General features: G+C 40.1%; 2 protein-coding genes across 2 annotated transcripts; one reads left to right on the plus strand and one right to left on the minus strand.

The window, feature by feature from the left end:
- Positions 1–514: 514 nt before the first annotated feature.
- On the minus strand, positions 515–20,208 carry WFDC9 (WAP four-disulfide core domain 9). The gene is made up of 5 exons (XM_015148970.2): positions 20,127–20,208; positions 7,167–7,260; positions 2,677–2,825; positions 1,236–1,383; positions 515–714 (listed from the first exon to the last, which is right to left on the minus strand). The coding sequence occupies exons 3-5, from the start codon at positions 2,765–2,767 to the stop codon at positions 684–686; spliced, it is 270 nt and encodes an 89-aa protein (XP_015004456.1). The 5' UTR covers positions 2,768–2,825; positions 7,167–7,260; positions 20,127–20,208; the 3' UTR covers positions 515–683.
- Positions 18,744–20,112, plus strand: WFDC10A (WAP four-disulfide core domain 10A). Its single transcript, NM_001193444.1, is given in 2 exon segments — positions 18,744–18,834; positions 19,794–20,112. Coding segments are annotated over 2 exon segments (240 nt in total). The 3' UTR covers positions 19,943–20,112.
- Positions 20,209–25,822: the final 5,614 nt, after the last annotated feature.

Raw genomic sequence — 25,822 nt, forward strand, 5'->3', positions numbered from 1 at the left:
CGTTTCCCAATCTCCTTTGCAAATATGTGGGACCATGTGACTATATTATGGTCAATGGAATATAGATTAAAACAATAAACTTTGCTTCCAGGCCTAGCCCTTTAAAAGCTTCTGTATGAGCCCCCATGATGCCTTTCTTTCCCTACTGCTAGTTGGATATAGAGGAACCAGTAGAGAAGCCCCTGGGAGATGACAGAGCTACAGATTTAAGGAGCTACATTCCTTGAATTATGGCAGGGATAACTGCCCACTGACCACCCTCAGTGAAATGCATTGTGAATGAGAATAACCTCTCATGGGTTAACTGTATTAACCCCATGAGATTTGTATAAATCTGCTTGAATATTTGCTCCAGCAATTAACCAAACTGGTTCATTCATGGGTCTAACTGGGAAGGCAGAACTGGGCACCTCTGCTCATGATTGAATGGGAACAACTGTTGGGACTGCTGAGGATTACAATGAGAGAAATTAAGTCATAGGGAGGAATTTTTTTAAAAATACGCAGAGCCCTGAGGTTGCTGTAGCAATTTATTTGACAAAAGCTTCAGGGTAAAGAGGTCAAGGAAATAGCAGAAAGGTTACTAGCTAGAACCAGTGGGTGTCCCAAGAAGGAATTAGGCAGCACTCTTCTTAGACCAGATGTTCATCCTTCAGCCCACAGTAGTGATCAACCAATAGAATCTAGGGGTCTAGCATTGATTTAAGGGGCTCTCTAGAAGAGAAAAGTTAATCAAAAGTCAGGAATCCTGGGAGAAATCCATTTCTAAAATTAATAGCACCCTGGGCCCCAGATAAAAAGGACAGCAATTTTTCTGTTAAATCAGAAGTTACCCACTTTTAAGCAATTTCCCCCAAGAAGTTTGCCAACTGAACAGACAGATAAATACTAGGTCTTCTTGGGCCTGGCTGAGAGTAGAGAGCCCGTGGAGAGGCCCAACTAAGTAGTTAATAATTGGAACTTTGCATAAAGGAGGGATGTATGAACTGATGGGTGATGCTTTGAGGGAAGCAAAGGGAACTGAATAAGAGTGAAGAAAAAAGTAGAGGACCTCATGTCGGTGTCTTGGTTTATTTTGCAGTAAGGAGCAGCCTAGGTTTGGAGAAAGGAGGACATTGTCTTTTGCTGCCTGTTTCTTTAATCAGGATTTGGGTGGCTGCAGTCTTTGGAATAGTGGGTAACGAGCAGTGATGAAGCATGCCAAGGCCCTAGCCTTCCCACCCCAAGCAACTCACTCATTGTCTAAGCAGATGTTTCCACAGTAGGTCCAGCAGCATGTATGATTTGGACGTATACAGGTCCTTATTTTAGTACACCTTTTCTCACAGTACTTATATGGAGGCTGTACCCAGCACTGCTCAGTTTGTTGTATCAGGTCTAGAACTGAGATGGAAGAAGTTAGCAGGGTCCATCTATTCACAACTCAGACAAGAAACCCTTTTTAAGCTTAGCAATCCCTTCTGAAACTTGAGCTCCAAGTCACAAAGTATTTCTCTGCCTACCAAGAAAATCCCTTCCTCAAAGTATATAACCAGTGTCTTGTCACAACACCATCCTTGCATGGCCTGTGTTCCTCCATCTACATGTCCCTACAGTATTTCAGACTCTAAAGATAGGGCCTGGGACACCCTGACCATACATGACACCAACCACCAAATTTATTCTCATGTAACCTTAGATTTCAGGGCCTGCAATATGCTCTAACCCCAATTTCCATAGCCAATTTGCAGAATGGGAAACTGAACCAAGGGAGAATAGAAACTTGTTTTTCTCCCCTTCTTTTTTTTCTTTTTTTTTATTTTTTTGAGACAGAGTCTTGCCCTGTTGCCCAGGCTGGGGAGCAATGGCACAATCTCGGCTCACTGCAACCTCCACTTCCCAGGATCAAGCGATTCTCCTGCCTCAGCCTCCCAAGTAGCTGGGATTACAGGAGCATGCCATCATGCCTGGCTAATTTTTTTCTATCTTAATAGAGACAGGGTTTCACCATGTTGGCTGGGCAGTCTCGAACCCCTGACCTTGTGATCTGCCCACCTCGGCCTCCCAAAGTGCTGGGATTACAGGTCTGAGCCACTGCGCCCGGCCATTTTTCTCCCCTTCTATTGTTTCCCTGATGATGCCACCTAAGCCATCAGTCTCTCCATAAATTTCATTTTTTTTCCTGGCCCACAACCCTCCTGCTCAGTGCCTTTGTTGTCCACATTTTCTTATCGTATGAACCCAAACTTTGACCCACTAAGGATCCTTTATTTGTCTTTTCCATTTTTCATGTTCTAAAAGACTCTTCCCCTCCAACTAAATTAACGTGTTAAATATTACCCTTTTGTCATTCATCAGAGGCTCACCCAACTGAGGCACAAAGGTTCTGAAAATATGGGCTTGGAGGGAAGCTGTGTTGGTTTTTCCTCTACTGGTCTGACATTGGAAAATATTATTTCCTGCTAACTGATGTAATATAGACAAAAGATATGTTCCCTTTTCACATACCTAGTGCTGCTTTCAGAGCTGAGAGAGAAAACTTAAAGGCATTGGGAATATCTAACCTAATCTTGCTTGAATATCTCTACTTAAGGAGAGATCCTTTAAAGGCTGATTCTTGAAATGCAGACCCTGAATTAGCTACGATAGACATCCCAGAACTGGGCAGAGCACCCCCTCCCTTTTCACACCACCCACGGGGATCTCTGGTCCAGAGGCTTCCCAATACAGGCAGAAGCATCACAACTCCAGAGATGAACATGATGAGTGGAAGAATCCAGGGCTTCATGGTGGTCTCTGTGTGTGTTTGGGTTACGTTCTGGCAGAAGACAAGTCTTTTCCCAGTGCTGCTAGAGGTAGAAAATGGATTGAGGAGAATAGGATAAGCAACAGGGGGAAAGTGCTTATGACTATCATGTTATTCTTTCCCTTTCTAGTACCCAGTAGCATACCAACTAATTCCCAGGCTAGCCAGTGACTTCCCCAGGTTTCTTCTCATCTCATATTACATACCCCTTCCTTTGCAAAATTACTTCTTTTTAAAATGAATTGCTCCTTTCTGATTAAAAACAATAAATCTTCAGATTATACAATTTGTAAAACAAAAAATACAAAGAGGAAATAAATAAGCATTAGTAATTCCACCATCTAGAGATAATCAATATATGTCTATACTTTTATATTGTTGTCATTATTTTTATGAAATTGGACACATCAGTGTCCTGATATTTTATTTTAAAGCATATGAAACATGATGATATAAAGAAGTTTTAGTGAAGATCCTAAGACAAAAGGCACTAAAGCAATTTAAGAAGGAATTACAGACAGATAACAGGACTTGAGAAAAGATGATGGCTGAGAACTGTTAGGGGACTCAAAACTTTAATGCACTAAGATGGTCCAAAGTTGGAGGAATTGTAGAGATTTCAAAGATTTTATTGGTAAAAAGCTTTGCTCATGAAACCCGGAATGCTGCCTTCTAATTCCAAGTTGAAAAAAAAGGTTTTATGATACTACTCATTGAGCTTGCTATGTGATCCCAGAAGTCTATGGGAACACAGTAGACTTGTGTTTGAATCATGACTGAAGACTTTAAAGGGTGACTTTAAATCTGGCCAAAGTGGCCTGTAGTAGCAGAGAAGAGGGCTCTAATTTACGAAGTATCTGAACTGTAAATAGCCAGACGACATTTGATGTCTCCAATGAACCCTTGAAATCTCCCATGAAAGAGTCAAGACCAGAAGCACAGAACCAGCTCATGATAATATCTATTATACAAGAACTTTCCTACTCCTCTTATTGGTTCGTCCTCCCTCTATCCCTAGGAGACAGAAACTTGCTTTAGTCCGGAGTGGGTGGAGGAAAGGAATAGAATTACAAAGAACCAGAGCAGGGGGCGGGCGGCGGGGGAAAGAGATTCACCACATCCTGTTCCATAACTGGAGCTTCTGAAGGAGGGAGGAATCCATAGTTCTGAACAATTTATGGAGTTGTGACTAATTTCATGGACCTGGACATTTAACTTATTATATTGAGAAGATGTTTCATGACTGGAGAATCACATAAAATTTGCGGAGACCTACCTAAATTTTCCTGAAGAAGCAAGGAAATAAACTAACAATTCTGAATAAAATATACAGGGAGGCAAAAATATGCTCACAACATATAAGTCGTGACAAGAATTCAGCCATAATTATTATCGTTTCCTCATAGCATCAAGACCTGAATAGTGTCAATTTCTTCTTATAAAAATGTTCTGATGAACCTCCTTATAGTTAAAGCTTTGGTACATATATTGTTATTTTTATAGCATGAGTTAATAAAGAAAGATTTCTAGGCAAAAGACATTGTATTTCCCAGACTTTGGATACTTGCCGCCACATTTTTCTCACTAAGGGTTAGGTTACATTTCCACCTACTGGATATCAAATGCATGTCCCTCCACCCCTTGTTCTACTCTAGGCTATACAAAAGTCATTTTCATCACCACACTATTTGCTGATAGATATTTTACAGAGGAAAGAACATGGGCTCCGGAGTCAGATAGGCTTGAACTAGAATCCCAACCCCACCAACTTCTAGCCGTGGAGCCTGGGCCAGTCACATAATCCCCAGAGCCTGGTTTTCCCCATCCATAGTATAGAAAAAATATCAATACTCATCTCATAGGGTCACTGGGAAGATTAAAGAATATGTATGAAACACTAAGCATAGGACCTGGAATATAGTATACACTTCATAAATGTTAACTGTTAGCATTAAGCTCAGAATATCCTCCTCTAGATATTCGAAAACTATTTTCAATTACAATTGTTTTCTTTTTACTTTTTTTTACACTTAACCTTTTAATCTGCTTAGAATCTATGCCTCTGTGTGTGGAGGGAGAACGGGGAAGTTCATTCACTCAGTAAGTACTTATTAAGTGCCTAACTATATTCCAAGTTCTAGGTATTAGAATATAGTGGTGAACAAAACAGACAAAAATCCCCCCATTCATACAGCTGGCATTCTAGTTAAACAAGATAAGGAAATGCATAGATGGTAATAAGTGGTAAGGAGAAAAATAAGGAAACGGAAGAAAATAAAATAGCCTGCAGCTGAGTGACAGCTGAGGGGTAAGGGGAACTGGAGTATGGGAACAGCAGAAAAATCTTAATAAAATGGAATAGATAGACATTTTCGTAACACTGTAACAATGTAACTATTGCAATCCAAAAGCCAGCATTCCACATTATAAAACTGAAAGTACTCCCATTAAAATTAGAAATAGGAAAAAAAGATATGCACTATTAGGCCTACTTTTTAACATTATTTTCAAGTGTTTAAGCCACTATAATTAGAAAAGAGAAAAATTTGAACTATAAATAATAGAAGAGTGGAAGAGGAGCCTAATTACAACTGAAACTTCCCAGCCTTCTCCCATCTACCCCCCTCATTCTCTATCTGTTGCTCTACCTTTGTAGAACCAAATAGGAAGGGAAACAAGAGTCAAAGAAAAGGATAAAATTCTGACATGAATTGCATGTAACAAGGCAGTGATTTTCCCTCTGCCTGAAAGTCTTTATATTTGTTCAGAAGTTTTCAGTGAAGCAAAAGAGATTTCTCTGTGCTGTTCAGTGTGGTAGCCACTGGCCACATATGACTATTTAAACTCATTAAATTAAATCAAAATTCAGTTTCCAGTCATTTCAAGTATTCAGTGGCCACATTTAGTTAGTGGCTATTGTCCCCAAAGTCTTTCTCTGATGCATCTCAATCCATTCATACATGGGACAATGGGAACAGTTTACATGAACCTTTGATTTCTTGTGTGTCCTATTTAATATTCCTTATTGCTCAGGGACGGAGCACTTCCATCATCACAGAAAGTTCTACTGAACAATGCTGCTCTAGATGAATCCACCAAAATGACTCTGCTCAAAAGCAGGGGTAATGCTAGAAAAATTTTAAAGATGCCGAATTTTTCAAAGGAGGCTTTGAAAATGTATTCTCCTCTTAGCTTCTGTGAAATTTGGAAGCTGAAAAATACAAGTTTTAGGCACATGTCATTAGATGTATTGACTTTTAGGCAATCATTTTTAAGAGATTTGAGCAGAGGCAAGAGCAACAACTTAACTTGGCAACTTCATTGAGTCATGCTTAGGTAAGCTGGTAGAGACACAGGTTCTTAATGGAGAAGCTTGAAGGGCAGGAATAAGCATCTAAGAGTAGAACCACCCCTCCCCCTGCCCACCCCAAATATCTGATCTTCTGCAATTTCAGGGCTTCTACTTCTCCTTTCCTTTCTCTCCCTAGTCTCCTGCTCTTGCTAGCTAGCAATGGTAAGATACCCATTCCTTGAGCCTGAGTCCTTGAGAACCTCAGAGTGTTCTTCTGATTATGTGAATATACCAGCACATGGCAAGACTGGTGAACCATGGAGATACTCTGTTATCTGCTTACAGCCGGGGATGTGAGGGATGAGGTAACTGGGTGAAAGTGGGCATGGATTTCAGTAGGCCTCTGGATTCCTGGTACCAGCCCTTTGCATAAAGAAGGAGGAATACTGATATACAGTGACAGGAACACCATAAATCCAAAGCATTGGGTTCCATGAGGCTGTTTCTTTGTATTCCAAAATACCACCCCAGACCCAAGTTTTCCGGAGCTTTGAAATCTGTTCATTCACACGGCCTCATTCTTACTCTAGTTTTCTTAATTTCTTACTTGCCCCTTCCCCCTTAAAGGTATTCAGGAATCTAAGGATGCCTAGTCCCCTTTTTGCACACCCCCAAGTGTACTAAATGATCCCAGACAAGAGAAACATCATTATGCCCAGGCTGGGTACTTCTCAACTTCTCATATACAGAGTGCTGTGAATTCTTTGGTCATCCTAAGACAAACTGCAGGACAATTCAAAGACCCCCAGGATCAGAAAGACACAGAATGTGGAATCCTGGGCTTTCCAGATAATGTTAAAGATGAGTGTGCTAGATTTAGTGTCAGAAATGCTGCAATCTTGTTTTGTTTCTGTCCCTTTTACCTATGGAACCTCAGACAGCTCATGTCACCCCCTCTCAATTTTCTTATTTGAACAAAAGCGACAATAATCCCTACTTCACAGGAATAGTAACACCATCTGGGCTAGGAATTATTCCAAGCAAGCCACAAATAGAAGCTCATGTATCAAGACCTTTATCCTCACCTACCTCTGAAGGTGTCTGAGTTGAGTGTCTGTAGTAACTGACTGACAGCTCTTTTGTCTGGCCTCTTATTATGAAGTTGTTTGAAGTGGGGCTCAAACTGGGGGCAGAAGAGCAGAAAAACAATGTTCAAAGGCCAGGAACTTAATGGTGATTTTGGTTGTGACCGATTTTTAATTTCTACCCAGAAACTACATGTTGGCTGTATCACAGATTCTTTCCTTTGATATTCACCCATCCAGACGTACTCAATTTTCTTAGGTGCAGGTGGGATCTTCTGATAAGCTGGGAAGAACATTGTGTACCTGGATTGCGGCTCAGGCCACCCCCAGAAGACCCAAAGTACATGTTCCCAAGGTCTTTCGCAAATACTTCTCAGTCCATTTATACATAGGAAGTTGGAAACAGTCTACATTGACCTTTGACATCTTGTCTGTCCTTCCATCTTTCTCAGTATTGATTTTCTCTTACCAATAAAATCATACCATGATCTCCCAGCAAATGCCCTCTAACTTTTATGTAGCTAAAAAGAGACTGAATAAGAAGAATTTTAGAAAAAGTAGATGACCACCTAGCAAATGAAGGAAGTGACGTGACCAAATCCAGCACCAAGTTCTTGCCATGAGCTTGTTGCTTGAGGTGCAGAGGGATTTGCTCACCAAATGTCAGGGAAGGGCATTATATTGGGCACAAAATACATATGATTTGGAGATCACTAGCTCATTAGAAAACAGAACAGTCAAGTGGGCAGGAGGCAAAGAGCTTTGGAACCAAGGTAAAAAGGTATGGGAACAAACTGAAGGAAATTTTGACAGGGACTGAAAATGGTGCCAAACCTAGAGTGATTGAATTATGGATTTCTAAGACATTTATTTATATGGCAGGAAAATGATGCTCCATGCATGACAATCATAGTCTTTTGCTCTGTGTGGCCCAGATGCTGTAGATCCTTGATGGTCTGTCTGAGGAGCACGGTCACTAATGAGTAGCTGAGGAGTGCCAAGGACTCCTGCCACTCATGATTCTGGATCAAGCTATGCAGAATTTAGGACAATCTGTACACCCTTCTATTTTAGTTGAGAATTTCCCAGTGCAATATCTGAAATACTGTATCCAATAATTCTATATCCAGCAAAACTATCCTTTCCTGATGAAAGTAAAATAAAGACATTCCCAGAAAAACAAAGACTGAGAGAATTTGTTGCTAGCAGGTCTGCCTTTCAAGAAATACTAGAGAAAATCCTAAAGCTAAAAAGAAAAGACATCAGGTAGTAATGAGATCTATATTAAGAAACAAAGAGAACAGATAAAAGTAATTATGTAGGTAAATATAAAATTTGATATTAATATTTTTTAACAGATTGGAGTGACAATTGTTTAAAACAATGATAATAATCATTCAATTGTATTGTTAGGCTTAAAACATAAACATGTAATATACATGAAAAATAGCACAGCTGGGTGTGGTGGCTCATGCTTGTAATCCCAGCACTTTGGGAGGCTGAGGCGGTTGGATTACCTGAGGTCAGGAGTTCGAAAACAGCCTGACCAACATGGTGAAACCTCGTCTCTACTAAAAATACAGAAAATTAGCCTGGTGTGGTGGTAGGCGCCTATAATCCCAGCTACTCGGGAGGCTGAGGAAGGAGAATTACTCGAACCCAGGAGGTGGAGGTTGCGGTGAGTCAAGATCGCACCATTGCACTCCAGCCTGGGCCACAGAGCTTCTGTCTCAAAAAAAAAAAAAAAAGAAAAGAAAAACAGCACAAAAGAGGAAAGAAGGCAGGCATGTAAGTATAGTTATGATCATCCAGTTTAAAGACTTTGTATTTTTAAGTATGACAGCCATGGATTATTAAGTAGCATTATTTATTTTTCAGACATATAGGATTTGCTTTTGGTATTGATTTTCTATTTTCCCACATTTTCAAAAGAAAATATTGTATGGCATTAATCATTTGGAATTTTTGAGACTTTCTTTGAAATCTAGGTCATTGTAACTAAGCACTCAAACCTGCTCAATTGGGCCAGGTGCGGTGGCTTACACCAGTACTTTTGGAGGCCGAGGTGGGTGGATTGCTTGAGGCAAGGAGTTTGAGACCAGGCTGGCCAACATGGAGAAACCCCGTCTCCACTAAAATTACAAAAATTAGCTGGGTGCGGTGGTGTACACCTGTAATCCCAGCTATTCGGGAGGCTGAGGCATGAGAATCACTTGAACCCAGGAGACAGAGGTTGCAGTGAGCCAAGATAGCACCACTGCACTCCAGCCTGGGTGACAAAGTGATACTCTGTCTCAAACAAAACAACCTGCTCAGTCTACAACTTTGTATAGATAATTTATTTTTATTTATTGAGGCCGTTTTGTGTGCATGTGTGTGTGTACACATATGTTAAGGTTTCTTGATCTGTTTTTTCTTTACCAATATAAAATATTCTTGTCTAAATTGTGTAGTGTCCTCTATGTTGAACGTTAATTATATTGTATGATATTTAAATTGTTATATCATCTTTCTTTTTAATTCATATTTGGTGGAGCATCCTTTTTTATTCCTTTATTTTAAATTACTTCTTTACTTTTGGGAAACCACACATTGTTAAATCATTTAAAAATTTTAATCTGAGAGTCTCTGTCTTTTAATAAATGTCTCTAACCCATTTACCTTTAATAAATATTCTTATAGAAAATAATCTTATGTTAGGGCCTATCTCTGGCATCTTATTTCATATTTTTTATTCATCATGCTTTTTAAATATTTGTTTTTATTTCTCTCTTCAGGCATCTATTGGATGGATGAAATATCTTCTACTATTTTAAAAGCCATTATTGTATTCTGATTCCTCAGAGGATTTTTTATTTAAGCCCACATTACTTTTCCATATAGTCTTAAAGATTTCCAAAATTTGTAAGTTTTCCTAAAATAAGACAGCTCTTTCAGTATGCTAACTGTTCCCTTTAGTTTACCTTCTGACCTTGTTGATATTTTCTAGACAGTTTTTAGTTCATGATTATAATGGATATTGGTGTTTTATTCTCTTATTCTTTCTATCTCTTCCTTCCACTTTGTTCTTAATCCCTAAATTTTTAGACAACACCAAACTTTATGAATTGACGTCTCACTGTGCAAAACTGCTGACATGGCAGGCCTGCAGTTGCTATCTTTACAAATCCTGCTTACAAGGTTGGCTCTTGGTTGGCATCCATAAGCCTGAATTTTGAGAAAGTTCCCATTGTTCTCAGAACAAACAAGTATGGCTCTCTGTGCCTCAACCATTTGTACAAAAAACACGGTTTATGGTAGATATCTGCTTTTACTTTGGGAGTCTGGAATTTTGGTATATGCTAGGCAGAAGCTGCTATATGACCAGCCCCCAATAGAAACCCTGGACATTGTGTTTGTCTCTCATGAGCTCCCCTGGTAGACAACACTTCACACACGTTGTCACAACTGATGGATGGGGGAATTCAGCATGCCCTATGTGACTCCACCGGTCAATGGGAGAAGACACTTGGAAGCATGCACCTGATTTCCTCTGGACTTTGCCCCTTGTACCTTTTCCCTTTGTTGACTTTGCTTTGTAGCCTTTCACTGTAATAAATCATAGCTGCAAGAAAAACTATATGCTGAGTCCTGTGAGTCCTCCTAGCAAAGCACTGAACCTAGGGATAGCCTTGGGAACCCCAGCGTATTCACTCATTTTGCCCATATGCTTTTGTACAATCATTCTAGATTTATTTTCCTAGTGGAGCACATCCTTCAAGCAGGCTTTCAAAAAGGGTCTTTGTATGGTAAACATTCTGATGCTTTGTATGTCTTAGAACAATTTTATTGTGCCCTCATATTTTAAAAGTTCAGGATATAAATTTTCACTCGAAAAGTTTTTACCTTAAACATCTTGAAAATGCTACTCTATTGATTTATTGTCCTATTGTCACTATTTGAAAGTATAATCTCAGTATGATTATTTTTCTTCTTTGGATGATCTATTCTTTCTCCATAGGATATTTTAAAATTTCTTTGTATTTGATGTTCCTACATTTTATAATGTGGTTAGATATGCTAGTTTTCTTACTCTATTCTTTTATGATCATTTCCAGTCTGAGCTCTTTAATAGTTCTCTAATTTGGGGCAACTTTAATGCATTGTTTCATTAAATATTTTTTAACCTGCTAAATCTTTTTCTTTTAGAACTACTATTTGGATGTTTACACTTACACCTCTCACTTCCACATACCTTAATCTTCTTTTTTATTTTGAAACAATCTTAAAGTAGGAGAAAAGCTGAAAGTACAGTAAAAATAACTTTTCTTTTCCCTGAAACATTTGAGAGTAAGTTGCTTACTGGTGCCCAATCACCCCCAATGCTGTCATATACATTTTCTATAAAGAAAGACAAGTTCTTCTACATAAACACAACATAGCCATCAAAATCCAGAAATAAATGATGCCAATATCTACTCTAATCTATTTAAATATATTAATTATGTCTATTTTATGGATCATTTTAATTAATTCTGTATTTTTGCTATGAGTCATTCAGTGTGAGGGCAGAAACATTTCATGTAAATGTGATGTTCACTGCTAGGTTTGATCTGAAGGCCAAAAGGAAGCATAGGTTTGTTACTCTCATTCCATTAACCAGCTCAACTTGATGGGGGAGGTGATACAAACCTACACAGATTCGGCTTGTCAAACCTAAAACAGTTTAGGTTAAGTTAAGCTGAGTGTGCATGTTTGAGAAAGAGCTCAGGAGTGAGGAGGAAACTAATGGATGGGACCAGCTGACAATCTAACTGTGAAGATCTGGGTAAAACACTCAGAGAGAAATTCAGAGGAGCCCAAGCTGACACATTTCATTTTAATGATCATACAATTATTCGCCAAGAAAGACAAAATTAGGCCAGGAAAATGGCAAACAGATAGAAGCTTCAAGGATTTGGGGATTGTTACAAAGATCCCAAAATTAATCTGGATTTTCTTGCACCTTTATTTCAGATGGCACATCAAGCAACTCCTCTTATTCTTTTCTGTTTAAGCAGAAAAATCAGATCTGTGGCATAGGTTTTGAATGTTTTTAGGCCAGGCGTGGTAGCTCATGCCCGTAATCCTAACACTCTGGGAGGCCGAGGAAGGTGGACCACCTGAGATCAGGAGTTTGGGACCAGCCTGGCCAACATGGTGAAAACCCATCTCTACTAAAAATACAAAAGTTAGCCAGGTGTGGTGGCAGGCACCTATAATCCCAGCTGCTCAGAAGGTTGAGGCAGGAGAATCACTTTAACTCGGGGGGCAGAGGCTGCAGTGAGCCGAGATTGTGCCACTTCACTCCAGCCTGGGCAAGAAGAGTGAAACTCTCTCTCAAAAAAAAAAAAAAATTTTTTCAAATTGACAAGTAGTAATTTTACATATTTATGTGATACATAGTGATGTTTCAATATGTATAATGTATAGTGATCAGATCAAGTTAATTAGCATACCCGTCATCTCAAACATTTATCATTTCTTTGTGTTAGGAACGTTCAATATCTTCCTTCTAGCTATTTGAAATTATATAATATATTATTCTTACATATGCTCATCCTACAGTGCTATAGAACACTAGAACTTATTCCTCCTGTCCAGCTATGACATTGTATCCTTTAACAAATCTCTCCCACTGGGCGCGGTGGCTCACACCTGTAATCCCAGCACGTTGGAAGGCTGAGGCAGGCGGATCACAAGGTCAGGTGTTCGAGACCAGCCTGACCAGCATGGTGACACACCCATCTCTACAAAAAATACAAAACTTAGCCAGGCATGGTGGCGCATGCCTGTAGTCCCAGCTACTCGGGAGGCTGAGGCAGGAGAATCGCTTGAACCTGGGAGGTAGAAGTTGCAGGGAGCCGAGATCGCCCCACTGCACTCCAGCCTGAGCAACAGAGTGAGACTCTATCTCAAAAAAAAAAAAAAAAAAAAAAATCTCTCCCAATCTTCCCCTCCCACTATGCTTCCCAACTTCCGGTACCTGCTGTTCTACTTTTTACTTCCATGAGATCGACCTTTTTCCAGATATGAGTGAGAATATGTGGTGTTTAATTTTCTGTTCCTGGCTATTTCACAGAACATAAAGTCCTCCAGTTTCAGCCATGGTGCCATGAACAACAGGATTTTATTCCTTTTTATGGTTGAATAGGATTGTATTGTGTATATATATCATATTTTCTTTCTCCATTCCTCTGTTATTAGACACCTAAGTTGAGTCTGTATCTTGGCTATTGTGAATAGTGCTGCAATAAACATGGGGGTACATATGTTGATATGCTGATTTCCTTTCCTTTGGATAAATGCCTAGTAGTGGGATTGCTGAGTCATAAGGTAATGGAGTTCTATGTGTAGGCTTTTGAGAAATTGAGATACCATTCTCCATAGTGACTGTACTAATTTATATTTCCACCAACAGTGTATAACAGTTCCCCTTTCTCCACATGGTCAACAGCACTTGTTATTTTTTGTCATTTTCTTATTATTGGAGCAATCCTGACTGGTGTGAGACGATACCTCATTATAGTTTTCACTTGCATTTGCCTGATGATTAGTGATGTTGAGAGAACAATGAAAAGTCATTTTTTTCATATATTTGTTGGTCATTTATATGTCTTCTTTTGTGAATTGTCTGTTCAGATCATTTGCCCATTTTTTAAATTGGATTGTTTGTGTTTTTGCTGTTGAGATGTTTGAGTTTCTTGTATATTCTGGATATTAATCCCCTGTCAAATGAATAGTGTATTAGTTTATTCTCACATTGCTATAAAGATATTACCTGAGACTGGGTAATTTATAAACAAAAGAGGTTTAATTTACTCACAGTTCCACATGGCTGGGGAGGCCTCAGGAAACTTAAAATCATGTCAGAAGGTGAAGGGGAAGCAAGGCACATCTTACATGGTGGCAGGAGAGAGAGCTCATGCGGGGGAAACTGCACCTTTTAAACAATCAGATCTCATGACAACTCCCTCACTATCACAAGAACAGCATGGGGGAAACTGCCCTTATGATCCAATTACCTCCTACCAGATCCCTCTCCCTCCACACATGGGGATTAGAGTTCAAGATGAGATTTGGGTGGAGATACAGCCAAACCATATCAAATACTTTGAAAATATTTTCTCTCATTCTGTAGATTGTCTTTTCAATCTGTTGATTGTTTCCTTTGCTGTGCAGCAGCTTTTTAGTTTGATATAATCCAATTTACCTATTTTTGCTTTTGTTGCCCATGGTTTTGAGATCTTACATTAAAAATCTTTTTGTAAGATCATGAAATGTCCTACAGTGTTTCCCCTATGTTTTCTTCTAGTAGTTTTACAGTTTCAGGTTTTACCTTTAGACCTTTGATCCATTTTTAGCTGATTTTTGTATAGAGTGAGAGGTGAAGGTCTAATTTCATTAGTCTGCATATGGATATCCAGTTTTCCTAGCACCATTTACTGAAGAGACCATCCTTTCCCCAGTGAGTGTTCTTGGCATCTTTGTCAAAAATCAGTTGGCTATAGAAACATGGAGTTATTTCTAGGTTCTTTATTCTCTTTTTTTTTTTTTTTTTTTTTTTTTGATACAGAGTCTTGCTCTTGTTGCCCAGGCTGGAGTACAGTGGCACAATCTCAGCTCACTGGAACCTCTGCCTCCCAGGTTCAAGTGATTCTCCTGCCTCAGCCTCTGGAGTCGAGTAACTGGGACTACAGGCGTGCACCGCCATGTTCATCTAATTTTTGTACTTTTAGTAGAGACAGGGTTTTGCTATGTTGGCCAGGCTGATCTCGAACACCTGAACTCACGTGATCCACCTGCCTCGGTCTCCCAAAGTGCTGGGATTACAGGCTTGAGCCACTGCACCTGGCCCTAAGTTATCTATTCTATTCCATTAGTCTACGTGTCTGTTTTTATGCCAGTGCCATGTTATTTTCGTTACTACAGCTTGGTAGTATATTTAGAAGTCTTGAAGCCTGTTCCCTCCAGCTTTGTTCTTTTTGCTAAAGATTGCTTTGGCTATTCTGGGATGTTTGTGGTTCCATACATATTTTAGGATTTATTTTATATTACTGTGAAGAATGTCACTGGTATTTTAATAGGGATTGCATTGACTCTGTAGATGGTTTGGGGTAGTGTGGTAATTTTAACAATATTAATTCTTTCCATCCATGAGCATGGGAAGCTTTTCCATTTGTTTTATCCTCTTCAATTTCTTTTATCAGTGTTTTGTAGTTTTCAATGTAGAAGTCTTTTATCTCCTTGGTTAAATTTATTCCTAAGTATTTGTTTGTAGCTGTTATAAATGGGATTGCCCTCTTTGTCTCTTTTTTTAGCTGGCTTATTGTGCACAGAAACACCACTGACTTGTATGTTTATTTTGTATTCTGCAACTTTACTGAATTTGTTTATGAGTTCTTCAAGTTTCTTGGTAGAGTCTTTAAGTTTTTCTCTACATAAGAGCTCGTCTGCAAATAGGGTAAATATGACTTCCTCTTTTCCAAATGTAATGTCCTTCATTGTTTTCTCTTTCCTGATTGATCTAACTAGGACTTCCAGTACTATGTTGAATAAGAGTGGGTAAAGTGAGCAGCATGCTCATGGAGGCGGATGGAAGCTCCCTAGCCTTTCCCCCATATCTTCTTTCAGTTCTTAGAGGAAAAGTTTTCAGCTTTTCCCCATTAAGTGCATTGTTAGCTATGGGTTTGTCATATATGACATTTATTATGTGGAGGTGCTTTCCTTTCATACATAGTTTATTGAAAGTTTTTATCATAAAGTGGTGTTGAATTTTATCAAATGCTTTTTCTGTATCTACTGAGATTACCATATGGTTTTGTCCCTGATTCTGTTGATGTGAAGTATCACATTTATTGATTTGTCTACATTGAGCCATTCTTGCATTCCTATGATAAATCCCACTTGATCATGCTACATTATCTTTTTTTTGTGTTGTTGAATTGGGTTTGTTAGTATTTTGTTGAGGATTTTTGCACCTAATTTCATCAGGAATATTGGCCTGTGGGTTTCTTTATGTTGTCTTGTTGTTGTCTGGTTTTGGTATTTAGGTTATGCAGGCCTCATAAAAGTGAGCTAAGAAGAATTCCCTCTGCATCAATTTTTTGGAATCGTTTGAGAAGAATTGGTATTAATTTATATTTAAAGGGTCATAGAATTTGGTGGTAAAGCCATATGGTTCTGGACTTTTGTTTTGGGGGAGACTTTTTATCACAGATTCAGTCTCCTTACTTGTTATTCGTCTGTTCAGGTTCTTCTATTTCTTTTTGGTTCAGTGTTGGTAGGTTGTATGTGTCCAAGAATTTATCCATTTCCTCTAGGTTTTTGAATTATAAAGAATATCACAAAGGATACAGAGGAAGAGGTGCATAAGGTGAGATATGGGGGAAAGGCTAGAGAGCTTCCATGCCCTCCATGAGCATGCTGCTCTCCAACAACCTCTAAGTGTTCAGTGGTAGCCATCTGGAAGCTCTGACTTATAAATTTTATTTTGAAATTTCTGTTCAGTTTCGAGTAATTGTCTTTTTTTAGACTAATTCCTAAATATTTCCATTATAGTCTGAAATTGTCCTTTGTGATATAATTATTTAAAATTTTGTTCAGACTTTTTTATAGCTTAATATATAGTCACTTTTGTACATGTTTTATTTGTGCTTGAGAAAAATGTATTCCTTTACTTTTTCTATGCAGACTTCTGTATATTTTAATTAAGTCAAGCTTATTAATCATAAAGTTCAAATTACCCATCTCTTTACTAAATACTACTCTATCAATAATTTGAAAGTATAAAGTCCTTCTATATACCCATAAATCCTTCCCCTTATAAATTTGTCAGTACTTGAGCCTGCCACAATGTTGACTAGACTGCTTTAACAGAAAGCCTCCATCACATAATGGCTGAAATACAATATACTTTTTTATTTCTTGCTCAAATAATAATTCAAGATGAGTATTCTAAAACAATGGGTATCCCTTTTTTCATGTGATAAAAGGAGTCAAGGACCCAGGCTCCTTTCATCTTTTGGCTTCACTAGAATCTAGAACCTTGTTTTCATCTAAACTGAGCTGGTGGAAAAGAAAAAGAGTGTGAAAGAGACTTGCCCATCTTCTTAGGGTCTTGATCTAGTAGTGACAAGTCTGTTAGCCGAAATATTTACAATGTGGCACTGGCTGCAAGGTGGTTGGGTAAGGAAAATGCAGCTTCTGTCTGAGATGATGATTCTCCTCTACATAATCCCTCTTTGCTAGGATAATTATGATGGCATCCAGTCTCTAAATTGTTCATTTATGAGTGGACAAAAAGAAAAACTAGGAAAGAGGGAGCCTTTGGGAAGGGTCAAATACTCAAACACTACTCTCTAAACTATAGGTACAAATATCAGAATTTTTGAATTATAAAGGATATCGCAAAGGATACAGAGGAAGAAGTGCATAAGGTGAGATATGGGGAAAGGCTACAGAGCTTCCTTTGAATGTAAATTACAACTGTGGACTGAAGGAGACTGCATTAGGAGTTCAGAATGTCAGAATGAGGTTCAAATCTTTAGAAGATTATCATCATCAGAGGAAGAGGGTGATCTTCTTCCCAGCTTCCATGCCTACTGGGAGTCCAGTGACCCCAGGTTGTCCCCTCTCTCTCCTATTAGGGAAGAAGAAACATCTTCACTTCTGAGAGTTCATTTTCTTTATGATATTCAAGGTCAGTGACCACCTCCTCTTGGACAGCCTGCCAAGCCTTTGACTGATAGGTCTCTCCCCCTGTCTGAGCTCTAAGATATTTACTATGTCTCCCCATTAGCCCTTCTGTCCCATGCCCTACAATAGTCCTTCTTTCTGTGTGTATATGTGTATTTAAATTTGTATATGTATATGTGTGTATGTGTTTATATACGTTTATATATGAAACAGATACTCTTTCACTCAGGAATTCTAGCTCTCTTAGTCTAAAGAAATAAAAGATTTATAAATAAAGATGTTCAATATGACATTCTTTAGATTATTAGTAATTAGTACAATACAAATACTTGATTATTAGCATTTAAGTGAGAGCTGTGCAATTATGAAAATCCACATTTTGAGAAATACTTACATGATTAAATAAGGCTGGCAAAAATAGGTAACAAAAGATGTTTATATTAAAAGGATTGTTTATATTAAATATGGAGGGCAACTAAAAGATAATGCAGTGAAACATCAGTTAATTCTAAGCAACTCTTTCTAAAAATATATTTTTTCTTTTCTTTTTTCCATAAAACATTTTGTAGTTAGGAAGCAGAAATAAATGATATCTTTCATTCTATCAGCAAGAACACAAGACTGGTAATGTGAGAGGAGGAGGCGTCATTCCTGCAGAAGCCCTATCCCAGGTGAAGAAGGACAGGGCTAGGGGCAAACAAAAGGAGGAAGCCAAGACTCTCTTGCTCTGCCCCAACTTGGCCAGTGGAGGCAGTGAGGAGCTAAAGATCATTCCTTCTTTCTTTCCTTCACTCTCCACAGGCAGCTCTGCAGGGAAGTCTGTGACAACCTGGTCAGACTTAAGGCCCACGCTCTGGTCAGAGTCATGCCATCCCAGACTCTGCTGCCTGTCCTGGTTCTCTGTGTGTTGCTGCTTCAGGCCCAGGGAGGATACCGTGACAAGAAGAGGATGCAGAGTAGGTGATGGGCCACTGGATGGGTGAGGGGGAATTGGGTAGGGGGAATGGAGGGCCTGTGTCCAGTCTGAGTAGGACCTAGGAGTTGAAAACTCTCTGCATATCCAGCTGTGACCACAATGTTGTGTAAACTCTGGACTGTCCCAAATCATGGCCCTCCAGCCCCTTAGCTGGCCCTGGGTATAGTAATGGGAATGAAGAAGAAACCTACATATTTTGCTGTTCCTTCTCAATACTTAGAGATAAATGGCACATACCATAGTGAAAGGTACACCAGAGCTGAGAATCCAGTGGGAAAGAAGACAATTAGTTGATTTATGCATATTTGTGAGGAGTAAAGATTCAGAAGTGGTTATGACAGTAGGTGTAGGTGTAGAATGGATATAAGTGTAGGGAAATAGGACATAAGACAAGCAAAAGTTGGGGTACACAGACCCAAGTTAAGGTTATCATCAAACGGACAAGGAGAGTGGTGGTGGAAAGGAAACTAAAGAAGGGGCAGGAAGACTAGAGACAGTGACAGTGAGCAGAAGAGAAGGAGAGAAAAGAGGCAAGTTGATCCTCATCTGTGAGTTCTACTACTCAGAGACTAGGAGAGGGTTTGAAAGACGTCTCATGCTTCTTTGAGCTCTCACGATCAGACTATAGATTCTATGGTGGTGACTTCACCAAGGCCATGGCTAGTAAGGGAGATGGAGTTCTGATTGCTGGTGTATGGAGAAGGTCCAGGAAGTCCAGGCATTGTGGTCTATTGGGGTAAGATGTACAGTGGAGAGACAGGATTTAAAATATGACCAATCACTAGGATTTGGTGATGGGCAGGAAGGTAGTTCTATGAAGAAGGAATCCAGGAGTGTCATGAGTGAGACCTGGGTTCAAGGGTCTTGGAGGAAGCTTTAGCTTGAGAAAAATGTTCTCTAGGAAGCTGCATTTATTTACCCCTCTATCCTCCTTTTCAGAAACACAGCTATCCCCAGAAATTAAAGTCTGCCAGGAACGGCCTAAACTATATCTATGCAAACGCTTCTGTGAATCTCACCGAGACTGTCAAGCAAATAACATATGCTGTTCTACCTACTGTGGGAATGTTTGCATGAGCACCCTGTGAGTGGGAGACTGGGCTGGGATGTGCATCCTGCTTCCCAACTCCTCTATCCAAGACTGTGCCCACTTCTGAAGCACAAGGACTTCAAGTCACCAGCATAAGAACATCAACAGGAATGCCGCCCTCCCTACTGTCTGAACTCCTTGTCCCTGTCAAATAAACCAGAACAAATGTTCAGGGATCCTGCCTCTTTCGCTGCCACTACAGGTGATCATTGAGAGCCCACTGTAGCCCCCACAGACGCCCCACTCGTCTTGTGTCCTGGTGTTCAATTTCTCTTCCTGGCTATGCTTCTCTACCCTCCCTCTCCCTCTTTGGCCCATATATCCCTGCCAGCCCTCAGGAGGCCCAGCCCCTTGCTGTTTTTGCTCACTGAACCAGTACGAACTGCTCATGTGCAGCATCTCCTGATGCTAAGAACATTTCTCACTCTGGAGTCAGAAGGACCCTTAAGCATGAGATGGGTGGCAGTTAGAACCCGAGGTAAAGAGTGGGAGACCCCCAAGCACTGCTTTGGTCTCCTTAGCCTTGGTGCACCCCCATCCCATACTCCCCAATCTCTCTGTAATGTTCACATTACTGTCTATTTATCATTAGGATAATGAGTCCCAGAAGCCCAGCAAGCCCAAGGCCACAAGAGAGTGAGAGGATATGATGTGGCCAGAAGAGGGTGTTTCTTCTAGGCTGACTTTTTCCTCACTTCTCTCCATTACCTGAGACCAGAGGCATCCTAGTGAGAGTGAGTGCCTGCACCAACCCCAAAGCTCCTCCTATCCAGCACCCACCAATATGGCTACTCCTCTGATGGGACCCATTTTAGGCCTCAGGATCTGACACTCCAGTACCTTCCATTAACTGAAGAGTCCCTATCTTTCCCAAGCCCTCTTCCTTCGGGGCCAGTTCATTCTCTTTTCTTTAGATCAAGAGGAACACTAAGGGATGTGGAACAGGTGGTTCATGCTGCTGTTGCTAAGGAGTAATTGGCACAGAGTGGCTATGGGTCTTCCCTGTCATCCTGCTGTGAGTTAGTGGAAATTAATCAGTGTGGTACAGAATCTCCTACTCTGTGTAATTGCAACTCCTCTGAAATGATCCTGGGGTTAGATCCAGGGTTGGGTCACATGTAGCTAACTGGGACATGAAGCCAAACGTGAAGAGGTTTCAGGAGGACAAGCCATGCCCAGAGGCAGGTGTGCAGTGTTATGCTCCAGTCTAGTGCTTCTTGCTGGGCCATTCAATGAAATAGACATCAGAGAAGAAAACTTCCCGCATCAGACCAGAGGCTGTGAGCCACCTCTGAGGCATCACCAGGCTTTGGGTATCTCAGGTTTGTTTTCACCTTTCTCAAGAGCTTCCCTTGGACAAGGGTGTCTTAGGAAAGAGATCATCATCAACCACCAACAGACATCAAATGTAGTCGGTGGGCTGTAAGAGCATGATCTCCAAGAGACCTTATTTGGTATTTCCTTGGATAGCCTCCCTTACCAAGCATCCTCTCAAGCCATCTCCAAACACGCCTCCTAGACACTACAGGCATGTCTGCTTTTATTGAGCCTTGCTCTATTGCACTTCACAGCTATAGTGTTTCATACAAATTGAAGGTTTGTGGCAATTCTGCATCGAACAAGTCGTCTGGCACCGTTTTTCCAACAGCATGTGCTTACTTCATGTCTCTGTGTCACATTTTGGTAATTCTCAAAATATTTCAAACTTGCTGGGTGCAGTGACTCACGCCTGCAATCCCAGCACTTTGGGAGGCCAAGGCAGGTGAATCACCTGAGATCAGGAGTTCGAGACCAGCCTGATCAACATGGTGAAATTCCGTCTTTAATAAAAATACAAAATTAGCTGAGTGTGGTGGCGCATGCCTGTAATCCCAGTTACTTGGGAGGCTGAGGCAAGAGAATTGCTTGAACCTGGGAGGTGAAGGTTGTAGTGAGCTGAGATCTCGCCATTGCACTGCAGCCTGGGCAACAAGAGCGAAACTCCATCTCAAAAAAAAAAAATTTCAAACTTGTTTTATTATCATATCTGTTGTGATGATCTGTCATCCATAATCTTGGTTATTACTATTGTAATTGTTTTGGGGCACTATGAACTGCGCCCCTAAAAAACAATGAATTTAATGGATAAATGTTTGTATTCTGACTGCTCCAACAACTGGGCATTTCTCCATCTCTCTCCCTCTCCTTAGGCCTCTCTATTTCCTGAGACAAAATAATATTAAAATTAGGCCAATTAATAACTCCACAATGGTCTCTAAGTGTTCAAGTGATAGGAAGGGTTCTATGTCTCTCACTTTAAATGAAAAGCTGGAAATGATTACAGTTAGTGAGGAAGGCATGTCAGCAGCCAAGATATGCCAGAAGCTAGGCCTCTTGTGCCAGTTAGCCAAGATATGAATGCAAAGGAAAAGTTGTTGAAGGAAATTAAAAACAATAATTTCCAGTGAACACATGGATGATAAAAAAGCAAAACAACCTTATTGCTGATATGGAGAAAATTTTAGTGCTCTGGGCAGAAGATCAAACTAGCCACCACATTCCCCTAAGCCAGAAACCTAACCAAAGAAAGGCCCTAGCTCTCTCTCTCCAATATCAGAAGGCGAAAGAGGTGAGAAAGCTGCAGAAGAAAAGTTGGAAGTTAGCAGAGATTATTTCATGAGGTTTAAAGAAGCCATCTACATAATATAAAAGTGCAAAGTGAAGCAGCAAGTGCTAATGTAGAAGTTGCAGCAAGTTACCCAGAAGATCTTGCAAAGTGATGAAGATGTCTACACTAAATAACAGATGTTCAGTGTGGAAAAAGCAGCCTTCTGTAGGAAGATGTCATCTAAGACTTGCATAACTAGAGAGCAAAAGTCAATGCCTGGCTTCGAAGCTTGAAAGGATAGGCTGACTCTCTTGTTAGGGGCTGATGCAGCTGGTGACTTTGAGTTAAAGGTAATGATGATCATTTACCAATCTGAAAATCCCAGGTCCCTTCAGAATTCTGCTAAATCTACTCTGTCTGTGCTCTATAAAGGAGACACCATCTTGATGATAGCACATCTATTTACAACATGGTTCACTGAATATTTTGAGTCTACTTTTGACACCTAGACACCTACTGCTCAATTACAAAAAAAAAGATTTGTTTCAAAATACTACTGCTCATTGACAACATGCCTGGTCACCCAAGAGCTCCAATGGAGATGTACAAGGAGACTAATATTGTTTTCATGCCTGCTAACACAATATACATTCTGCAGCCCATAGATCAAGAAGCAATTTTGACTTTCAAGCCTTATTGTTTAAGAAACACATTTTATAAGGCTATAGATGACATAGATAGTGATTCTTCTGATGGATCTGGGCAAAATAAATTGAAAACTTTCTGAAAATGATTCACCATGATAGATGCCATTAAGAACATTCATGATCGACAGCAAGAGGTGAAAATATCAACACTAACAGGAGTTTGGAAGAAACTGATTCCAACTCTCATGGCTGATTTTGAGAGTTTCAAGACTTCATGGAGGAGGTCACTGCAGATGTGATAGAAATAGCAAGAGAACTAGAGTTAGAAGTTGAGCCTGAAAATGTGATTGAATGGCTGTAATCTCATGATAAAACTTGGATGGATGAAGGGTTACTTTTTTTTTTTAAGAGATAGGATCTCACTCAGTTGCTCAGGCTGGAGTACAGTGGCATGATCAGAGCTCACTGCAGTCTTGAACTCTTCAGCTCGAGCTACGCTCCCACCTCAGCTTCCCTGGCAGCTAGAACTACAGGCATGCACTACTGCCCTTGGCTTTTTTTTCTTTTTTTTCTTTTTTTTCTTTTTTTTTTTTTTGTAAAGACAAGGTCTCCCTAAGTTCCCCAGGCTGGTCTCAAGTTCCTGGCCTCAAGTGATCCTCCTACCTGGGCCTCCCGATGTGCTGAGATTATAGGCATGAGCCATGGCACCCAGACAAGGAGTTGCTTCTAATGGATGAGCAATGAAAGTGGCTTCTTGAATTAGAAACTTCTCCTGGTAAGGATGCTGAAAACATTTTTGCTACTTGGGAGGCTGGGGCAGGAGGATCACTTGAACCCAGGAGTTTGAGGCTACAGTGAGCTATGATCCTTACCACTGCACTCTAGCCTGGGTGGTAGGGCAACACCCTGTCTCTTAAAAAAAAAATAGCAACTCCTCATCCATGAAAGTTGTATCATTATACTGTTGAAATGACAACAATGGATTTAAAATATTATATAAACTTATGATAAAGCAGTAGCGGGATTTGAGAAGATTGACTCCAATTTTGAAAGAAATTCTTCCATGGAAAGAAATTCAAACAACATCACATGCTACACAGAAGTCTTTCATGAAAGAAATAGTCAACTGATGCAGCAAACTTTATTGTTGTCTTATTTTAAGAAATTTCCATAGTCACTTTAGTAACCACCACCCTGGTTAGTCAGTAGCCGTCAACATTGAGGCAAGACTCTCTACCAGCAAAACAATTATGACTCACTGAAGGTCAGATGATCACTAGCATTTTTAGCAGTAAAATACTTTTAATTATATACATTGTTTTTAACATATAATGCTATTGCACACTTAATAGATTATGGTATAGTGTAAACATAACTTTTATATGCAGCAGGAAACCAAAAATATGTGTGATTCTCTTTATTGTGGCAGTTGGATCCGAACTTGATCTCCAAGGTATGTCTGCATTAAGAGAGGCAAAATTAGCCAGGCACGGTGGCTCATGCCTGTAATTCCAGCATTTTGGGAGGCCGAGGCAGGTGGATCACCTGAGATCAGGAGTTCGAGACCTAGCCAATGTGGTGAAACCTCATCTCTACTGAAAATATAAAAATTAGCCAGGCGTAGTGGCACACACCTGTAGTCCCAGCTACTCAGGAGGCTGAGGCAGGAGAATCGCTTGAACCTGGAATTCAGAGGTTGCAGTAAGCCAAGATTGCACCATTGCACTCTAGCCTGAGTGACAGTGTGAGACTCCATCTCAAAATAAACAAGTAAACAAACAGAGAAACAATGAGAGGCAAAGTTACCTGCCAGGGGCCACATGGAGAGTAACCTTCCATGTCCAAATCCAGTGCACTTTGCCATGTAAACACACTATAGGTGTCTAACTGCTCTATTCCCTGTCACTGGTGCAAGTGCCATGAACCATGAATTTTACTAGAAGCAGTTGCTCCAATCACTGGTGTCCTGACCTATGTTCCAGAGAGCTCACTGGACAGCCTACCCTGCCCCAGGGAACTCAGAGGCTACACCTAGAATATTGCAGCTGGAAAAGGTGCCCATTTGGTTATGACGGTGTGCTCTGTCTTATATGGAAGCATCTGCATACCTCCATATTATTTACAGTAGGGTGGTGAGGACTCCTGGAAGACCTTGAACTTCATGGAGATATAGGAGGAATCAAATGCATATTCTGCCAAGATCTGGGTCTCCAAAATGTTAAGTCCTAGTCATCAGAGAATCACAGATGAGGTCTGGCCTGTTGGTGACCAAATGCATGGCATTATGGTTTCCACTGCTTTTACATTATTTGTTCTCTTCCTATGCTCCAGACATGCTCCTTCAAGATGTCAATGCAGATGGGATCATCCTAAAAGGATACTCCCCACCTCAAATATCATGATGTTGGGCAGCTCCTGCCTCATTTCCATACTTTGGCCACAGCTGATGCTCACAGTGAGTCCATACTGATGCTGTCATCAGCAATATGTGCCCCACCCCAATCTCTAGTTCATCCTAACAAACCCAGGATGCCTATATCATGCAGTACAGAAAGTTATCTGAAATGCAAGGGTTGGATTTAGGTGCTGAGTGCAATATCTATCACCAAGAAAAGTCCATTAGCCAAAAATATAGTTAAAATAA

Source organism: Macaca mulatta, chromosome 10, assembly GCF_049350105.2.
Source record: "Macaca mulatta isolate MMU2019108-1 chromosome 10, T2T-MMU8v2.0, whole genome shotgun sequence".
Taxonomy (NCBI): Eukaryota; Metazoa; Chordata; class Mammalia; order Primates; family Cercopithecidae; genus Macaca; species Macaca mulatta.

What these genes read in the sequence shown, in the direction of transcription:
- WFDC9 (XM_015148970.2), bottom strand. Translation starts at nt 2,767, where the DNA reads ATGAAGCCCTGGATTCTTCCACTCATCATGTTCATCTCTGGAGTTGTG. An exon ending in CCTCTGGACCAGAGATCCCC is followed by an intron (nt 1,384 to 2,676) that starts GTGGGTGGTGTG and finishes CTTCCATCTCAG; the next exon opens with TTCTAGACCTGATACAACAA. An exon ending in AACATCTGCTTAGACAATGA is followed by an intron (nt 715 to 1,235) that starts GTGAGTTGCTTG and finishes TTTCTCTTCTAG; the next exon opens with AGAGCCCCTTAAATCAATGC.